The 8299-nt window shown below is 44.4% G+C and overlaps 1 protein-coding gene across 1 annotated transcript; it reads right to left on the minus strand.

Annotated features, from left to right (window-relative positions):
- Nucleotides 1–3999: 3999 nt before the first annotated feature.
- LHFPL3 (LHFPL tetraspan subfamily member 3) lies at nucleotides 4000–4618 on the minus strand. Its single transcript, XM_017851753.1, has one exon. It carries the CDS (start codon nucleotides 4531–4533, stop codon nucleotides 4000–4002), a length of 534 nt encoding a protein of 177 aa, XP_017707242.1. The 5' UTR covers nucleotides 4534–4618.
- Between the last annotated feature and the right edge of the window lie 3681 nt (nucleotides 4619–8299).

Consider the following 8299-nt stretch of genomic DNA (forward strand, 5'->3'; position numbering starts at 1 on the left):
GATGTCTACAAAACCTTAAATTCCACCTGAATACTTCAGCTTATAAAAAAGAAAAAGAAAACAAAAGATTTATTTTGCCTAATATGGTGAACACATGGGCTTCTGGAAACAATTCAAGGTATGGCTTATAGTCACTAGAACAAACAAAACGTGGTTTATAAAATGTGGTTATTAGTAGACTCAGAAACCAATGGAAATAATTGACTTAAAGAGAACAAGAACACAGAAACAGAAAATCAGGTTCCCAGGGGAAGAAAATTCCCTTTACATCCTGATTTTTTAAAAATCTGGACTTTATTACCCTGCTTGACCAATTATAAATCTACTCCTTTCCTTTTAGTGTCAGAGAAATCACACAGAAAGAAGAAAACCCTCATTTTTTTTCCTTCTGAAGAAATTGCCTTTCTACAGATTTAGGAAAGTTTTATATCTCTTATTATCATTATTTATTTTATGTATTATTTTTATGTCTCCAGTTTTTATATAAGACATGGTCTGTACATACAGGATTACATCCAAAGACAGTATGATATATTAACTCCTAATTCTGTGCTTCCTAGTTTCACGCTACTGTGTTTGATAAAGACTTAGAGTGAGGAAGGAGAGGGTAAGGTTTAATTAAATGTGCTTCACACACCTAGATGAATGAGCAACATCATTTTCAGGTCCAATAAATAAATTAATTTTTCTGGTTCATCGTTCAGAATCATAAAAATAATAATTTTTTATATTGTAATGTCATAAGAAGTCTCCTGTTTCATCATCTTAATGTATCACTTGAAATAGGATTTTGGCTGGGCGCAGTGGCTCACGCCTGTAATCCCAGCACTTTGGGAGGCCATGGCAGGTGGATTGCTTGAGGTCAGGAGTTCGAGACCAGCCTGGCCAACATGGTGAAACCTTGTCTCTACTAAAAATACACAAAATTAGCCTTGTGTGGTGGCATATGCCTGTAGCCTAGCTACTTAAATAGGAGAATAGCTGAAATAGGAGAATCGCTTGAACTTAGGAGGCAGAGGTTGCAGTGAGCCGAGATAGCACCACCGCACTCCAGCCTGGGTGACAGAGCGAGACTCCATCTCAAAAAAAAGAAAGAAAAAGAAATAGGATTTTATATTCTACCTGACTACATACAGGATGTTAGTATATTAAAAATGCATAGACAACTAAATATACAAGTGAATAATTTGATTTCCAATGAGGGATAAACAGTCTTGAATAAGCAAATAGTACATTAAGGTCTCATCTTTCATATTTAGCAAATTACACTTGAGATTAGCCTACGTACAGCAAACAATAGGCAGGAGAAGCCTACTAAACATTAAAAAGCAATAGTCTAAAGGCTAAACTTTTTTTTTTTTTGAGATGGGGTCTCACTCTGTTTCCCAGGCTAGCGTGCAGTGGTGCAATCTCGGCTCACTGCAGCCTCCACCTCCTGAGCTCAAGAGATTCTCCTGCCTCAGCCTCCCAAATAGCTGGGATTACAGGTGCCCACCACCATGCCTGGCTAATTTATGTATTTTTAGTAGAGATGGAGTTTCACCATGTTGGCCAGGCTGGTTTTGAACTCCTGACCTCAAATGATCCACCCACCTCAGCCTCCCAAAGTGCTGAAATCACAGGCATGAGCCACTGAGCCAGGCCTAGACTAAACTTTCAAAGTAACTTACAATAGATGTTAATTTTTTTGTTAGTATCATGAGACTTAATTTTTTTTAGAAAAACCCTGAAAACCATGTTAAATGTAACATTCTTTAGAAGTATCTTCTATATGTTATTCCTTAAAAATCTGTGAATGAGTGACAGATTCTTATTTGACCTGTCATCAGAATCCATGCTTCTTTTATTGATATACTTCACTAATGAACAAAATCATGTCCTATAGTTTACCTAGAAATAAAATACCAAATAATTGCAAATAAAGGTTTTAAAAAGTATGTCACTTAAGGATCTGGACCTCTCCAAAATGAAGTAAATGTCCTTACATCTTTAGTACAAAAACTATCCCACATTTTACATGACATGGAAAACAGGATAAACATTGATGTCAAATGCCTGAGAACATTATATTTCACTACTCCAGGACAGACAATCTTTGTGTGCTCTGTTCCAGAAAGAGAAAAGGAAAAAAAATAAAATAAACCTTGTAATGGTTGCAGTTTGTATTAACTTCAAAGCTGGTATTTCTTTCTCAAAGATCATTTTCTTTCTGTCCTTTAAAAAAGCGGGGGGTTGGAGTATGAAACCTCATAACAATCAAACATTGAAGAGTATGTTGTTGAGAAAACACCTGCAAAGTATTTTCAGACCTTTGAAAACGATGTAATTTGAATCACCTGTCTAAATAGGTCATTTAACTTAGAAAAATTAAAATTAGCTGTGCAGGGTCAATTCTTTTTCTACAGCATCTGCATCTGGTGTGTCCTCTTCAAAGTCAAACCAGAGCTAAGTGTCAAGAACAAACATAATACGTGAAACTATTCCAAATCGTACAGTTATTCTGCTTGAAATGGCCATAAAAGTTAACATTATATATAAAAACATAAAGTGAGGGGGTGCTACAAAAGTTGGGGATGGGGTGCAGAAGGAGACGCAGAACTCACATTTCAGGGCAATAATGGTATGTGTAAAGCAGGGAGTCTCCACTGGTGCTCATTTCTTGCTTTTCACATACACACTTTTACAATAAATGGTAAATCAAAATCAGGCGAGACAAAACACAAAATAAGTACTTCCACACAAGTGTAGTCTCCGACAAGCTTCATCTTTCGTTATCGAACTAGCAGTATAGGATTATGAACCTTAACGCTATTGTCCAGCACCTTTTAAGTATTTACTCATCCTACAATACTCTGGTAAACTCAGGGATTGAATCCCTGCTCCCCAGAAAGTCTTCCCAGGAATACAATAAACGACAAAATCTTGAAATATCTTAAAAATGAGAACAATAAAATAAAATGCAAATGAGAAGTTTAGCTGCCTAAGATATTCAGTGTTCTTCTACAACCAGACCATCCATAAAATCAAAAGGATGTCAACAATGTTGGAACAGAAAGGTGTCAGGACCATTGGACCCTTTACTTTAGAAGGGAGGGCACCCAAGGTGGCTGGCAGAGAGGCAATCGGCATCAGGGGAAGTACAGTAAGGAGTCAGTTTTGTTTCAGGACTCTTCAAAGTCACCAGGAAATGTACCCCATTCTTTCTGGGTTTAAAGTAACTTTGATGCACAGAAGAAAAGTACTTTCATAGCCTCCAGCTGGCAACAATATCATCCACAGGCAAAGAGTGATCGGAGATACTAATGAAACAGATTCTCCTCTCTGCCCACTTCCCCAAAGCCACTTTCCTAAAAATGAGATTTTGAGGAATCTTGATTTACTAAAGACTTCTCTGTTTAAAGATGAAATGGAAGGACCTTTGCATGGACAAGGAGGCAAACTGAAGACTTGACATTGAGGAACTGCTAAAGAATGTTCTAAGCTACATTTTTCTTACAAGGGGGAAACCCAAAACAGAATTAAGATCTCTTCACCTCCAGATGGAGAAAACATATATAACTGCCCGGGACGGAGAGAAGCAGTATCACTCCAGCCACCGCCCCTCGCCCCCATTCCCAGGATCAATGACAGAAATAGTCCCAGCAGCAAGGGGCAGGGCAGGCTGGCTGCTCTTTCCACTACGACCTCTCCAAATTCGCTTTTCACTTCGCCCTGTTAGTCCCTCCTTAGTCCCTCCTTAGTCCCTCAGCACGGACCCCCAGCCTCATCTCTCTAAGCGGCCACTTCTCCGCCCCCCCAACCTTAGTTCTGAGCGGACTCGGCCCCACAACCGCCCTGTCTCCGGCGCGTCTCTCTGGGTGGCGTCCCCCACACTTGGGAGGCTCACAAAAGCCCCGGGACAAGGCGCCAGCGCCGGGGCTGGGGAACCCCGGGGGTTCCGGCCTCGCTGGGCTCCCGCCCCCCAAACACCTCGACGCCTGAGCGGATTAGGCGGCTGGGCTAGCAACGGCGCGCACAGCCCGCGTCCCTCCCACTCTGGCCCCTCCCCGGATCGGGCGCCCAGGGGTCCTCCGCCTCCGCGGAGGTGAGCGCGCACTCACCGGAGGTGAGCTGCAGCCAGGCACATATCTTGTACACAGTGGCCGTGTTGCAGAAGAAGAAGAGGGTAAAGCAAACGATGCAGGCAATGATGAGCATCATGGAGAGGCCGATAAAGAAGGAGGCGGCTTTGAAGGCGCCCGAGGGCAGCGTGGAGAAGTCCGTGAAGCTGCCCCTGCAGGTCAGCTCCCGGGAGAAGCCGTTGCCGATGCAGTAGTGGAAGAGCCCGAAATAGCCGGCTTGCGGGGTGTCCACGCCGTCGCCTATCCAGTAGGGCTGGATGAAGCACACCACGTTGACGATGGCAAAGCAGATGGTGAAGATGGCCCACAGCACGCCGATGGCCCGCGAGTTCCGCACATAGTTGGTGTGGTACAGCTTGGCAGCCTCCTGAGCCGGTAGCATCGCGGCGGCAGCGGCGGCGGCTCCGGGCATTCTCCCCCTCCTCCTCCTCCTGGTCCTCCGCCTCCCCCCGCGCAGGAGACACACTCACGGAGCCTCGCGCGCTGCAACTCCCCTGCCTCCGCCTCAGCCCAGCAGCACCAGTTTCAGAGTCTGCATTCTCGCTCCCGGAAGGAGGGCGGGGGAGCGCGGAGCACCCCTCCGGCTCGCCTGGCACAGCCTCCCGGGTCCCCTCCCTTCCTCCCTCCTGGCCCGGGCTCCGGCCCTCCTCACCACTCTCCACCCCTGTTCCCGCCGCCGCCGCTGCAGCTGCTGCAGCTGAAGGCGGCAAATCCCTCGTGGAGCACCGCGGCGCGCAAGCCCGGGGCGCCCCCCACTCCGCTTCCCGCCTCCCTCCCCGCTGCCAGTGCCCAGGGGCGCAGAGGACCGCGGCGACCCCGGAACGCCCATCAAGGGGTGGACACGAGCCAGAGAAGCGGGCCTGGATTAGGAGGGCGAGGGTAGTCTAAGAAGGTGGCAGGAGCACCCATAGGGATCCTAGAGGCAACCCCAGGATCCTGGTGGGTGTGAGGGGCCGGGCTCGAGAGGCTGATTCAGGGAGCATTTCATCACCGCACAGCAACGTGCTTCGACCTCTGCATCTTTGCAGAGGCACGAGGGGCAGCGCGGCAGATGCAGGCAAGAAACGCCAAGGGAGAGGAGGTGTACAGCCCCCAAGAGTCTTTCTTGTTACCACAGAACTGCCCCTGGCTAACTCCTCGATTGCCTTCAGGTCGACAGGTGGAGATAGAAGTTGCGCAGGAGACTGGCAGACAATAATGTAAAAGACAAACCTCAAGGGTGGTCTCACATCAAGCACAGCTGAGCTTGCGTCCTCTTTGCGTTTTTCCCCCAGGCAGCCAGCTGAACTGTAGCTAATGGATGCCCCCATACTTTCCTTTAAGTCGTTTCGCCGATAAATCCTTCCATAGATTGGGCCTGTGTGTGCTTGGAAGGGACTGTGTCACAGAATTTTATAGTTTGTTTGAAAACAGGGTAGTTCTGCCAGTGTTACACTTACTATGCAAATATTGACAGCTACTCTGCGCCCAGGCGCTGAGCTGGGTGGTAAGGGTACAAAAAGACGCAGCAGATGGTTAGTTGTCCGGGAACTTTCATCTCCCCCTACAACCCAAAGCTAACCAGAGAGCTCTTTTCAGGCTAATTTATCGCCGAATTACCCATATAGAATTCCTTTTTCACATGCCATTGCTGTTGTACACCTCACTTCGTGCTGCTTCCTTAGCTTATGTTTTCCCTTTTAACAGTCTTTCTATTGCTCTTTTAACAGTTTCTACTTTTCAAACTGCATTTCCCTATTTCCGTTGGTTATTTTTTGTTTGTTTATTTCCTTCTGATTCTAATATAAAGAAACATGTAACTGCCTCCCACCCCCAGCCATCAAACCAGAATGCTTAATTGTAGGAGTGGATTTTGGTAAGAAATCATTTTGAACCATATGATCCCTGAATTTTCTGAGCATTTCTATCAGAGAGAATTCTGATAGAATTGGACCCTAAGTCTATACCTAATTGGCTATATCAATGGCTATTCCATGGAAGAAGAGTCATACCCTAAGTGATGAAAATTAACTATGCTCTTCATTTGACAGTCTGAAGAATTGAGATTCCATGAAGAGGGAGGGGGAGAAAGTGGAATAGGGACGTGAGACACATAAGATAATGAAGGGGCTGCTGCTGAAACTGGGAAAGGATCTAAAAGCATGAGTTTCAGAATCTTCCATTCAGCTTTTTCTATAGGCATGTAATTTATGTATTACACTTCAAGGTCCATCAGACAGAGCTTTGAAAATCAAGAGAGAACAGAATTAAACAGTAGCATGAGACATGTAAGTTTAAGTGAGTAAGAATTTCTAGCAAGTGTGGTTGTAGACTCTCAGAAGGTCTTCAAAATAAATATCAGAGGGATTTGGAGGAGGTGACAAAAATGACCTAAATATGGGCTAGCCCAATATAACACTTGCAAGTCTCTAAAAATACAGTTCATGATGATGCATCATGAGTGCATTGGTGGCAGTGGAGGGTCAGAATTTCTGTTAGGTTTCATTTGTTTTAACTCTCCTGAAGTTGCTGGTAAATCAGAAGAATTTTAACATGGAAGGAGAAAAAGGAAAGGAGAATAATCAGATTTATGGGGCCATTTGGCAGGCCATGTGTCCCAGGGGCAGAGATAGCTTTACAGCAAGAAGTGACAGTAATTTCTAGTAACTCTCTTAAGCCCTCAAATCCCCAAAACCTGGTTGTATGAAGTAGTCTCTCTTTAAAATAAATGCCTGAAAGAAATCTTACTGTTTCCATGGGGTGGTTGAGATGGGAGGTGGCTGAGAAGGGAAGGCTGAGAATCAAAAAGTCTGGTTTATACCTCAGTGCTTGAATTGCCTTTACGGGACAAAGAAAAGACTGGTGGGACTCAGATTCAAATGTGATTCAAAGAGCTTTTCTATTTGAGTTATGCCCAAGGAGAGTCTTATTCTTATTCCAGGTTTGGAATCGCCTCTGGGTTCATGTTCAGAATCACCACACCAAGGAGCACACTCAGTGTCCACTCTTGTCAACAGCAACCAGGATCAGACCAGTGTTGGTGTATTGCTGATCTAAAGTGCTCCCATTCCCTCTGAGAATTTGAGTTGTTGCCTCTTGAATTTAGGGTCAGTCAGGGATGAACTGGACTCTGCCAGTGACCCTTCTGCCTACCTTCACCCTTCCCTGTACTACAGCAGATTTTCAGGATGAAGCAGGATCTTTAAAGACTCTAGCAACTAGGGATGAGCTAAAATACCCATGAACTCCTGGTTTCCTATCAATGAATGCAAGATGTTCTTCTACCCTTTCCCAAACCCCTTTGTCACCCACCCCCCAACCTTGTCCTTAGTAACCAGGAATCCCAGAGGTAAGACTATTTCTAGCCTTAATCTAAAACTTTTGGCTTGCACCCTGTAGACTTTAGGAGTTGTGACAGCTAAGCATCTGAGCAACTTATTGCACCTCGTTAAATCTGATGTGACCAGGAAAGCTGTTTTGGGGAGGAGGAAATAATAAAACTAGCCTGATTCATGCTAAGAAGTTGCTATTGATAGAAAACTATTTTGAAACTATAACATGATTCATATGTGCTAAATAACTAGTAGAAGCCAGTGTCATCGACAGCATCGAATTAGAAACACTGAACACGCAAATCTCAAACTTCACTGTTAAGATGTGTTTCTGTGACTGCCACAAAGGGTCAGTAGTGAGAACCACACCCTCACTTTTTGCAAACTGTGTCTCAATGAATGTTAGGACTATACAAGAGAAAGCAACAAAAGAAGAATGGAGGCCATGCAACACTGCCAAAAAGATCCTGGGTAAGGTAAAGAGCTAAAAATTTTGATCCCAAACTAATCTGAAACAGTATGGGAGAGTGTGAAAGCCTTAGAGGACAAGAGCCTTGGGATACAGACCTAGTACCATCTTTGTCTAACTACAAAAGCCCAAGGATCTTAGGGATCCATTTTCTCATCTCTAAAATTATGCTGAAGGAGAAAAGGACATCAGATGTATCCTGAGTTGCCTTTCTGCAGTAGTTTTATTCTATTCTATGAATATTCTTCCAAGATAACTTTGAAAATATATAAAAGGGAGATACAACCCAGCACTTGGGGAAAAATTAGTCGAGACCTAAGGAATATATATCAGACTGTGGTGAAATAGACATTTTCTTTAAAATTGAAAACCCCTTCTGAAATCCCATCGGTATAATT

The sequence above is a fragment of the Rhinopithecus bieti genome, unplaced genomic scaffold (assembly GCF_001698545.2).
Source record: "Rhinopithecus bieti isolate Rb0 unplaced genomic scaffold, ASM169854v2 scaffold_59, whole genome shotgun sequence".
Taxonomy (NCBI): domain Eukaryota; kingdom Metazoa; phylum Chordata; class Mammalia; order Primates; family Cercopithecidae; genus Rhinopithecus; species Rhinopithecus bieti.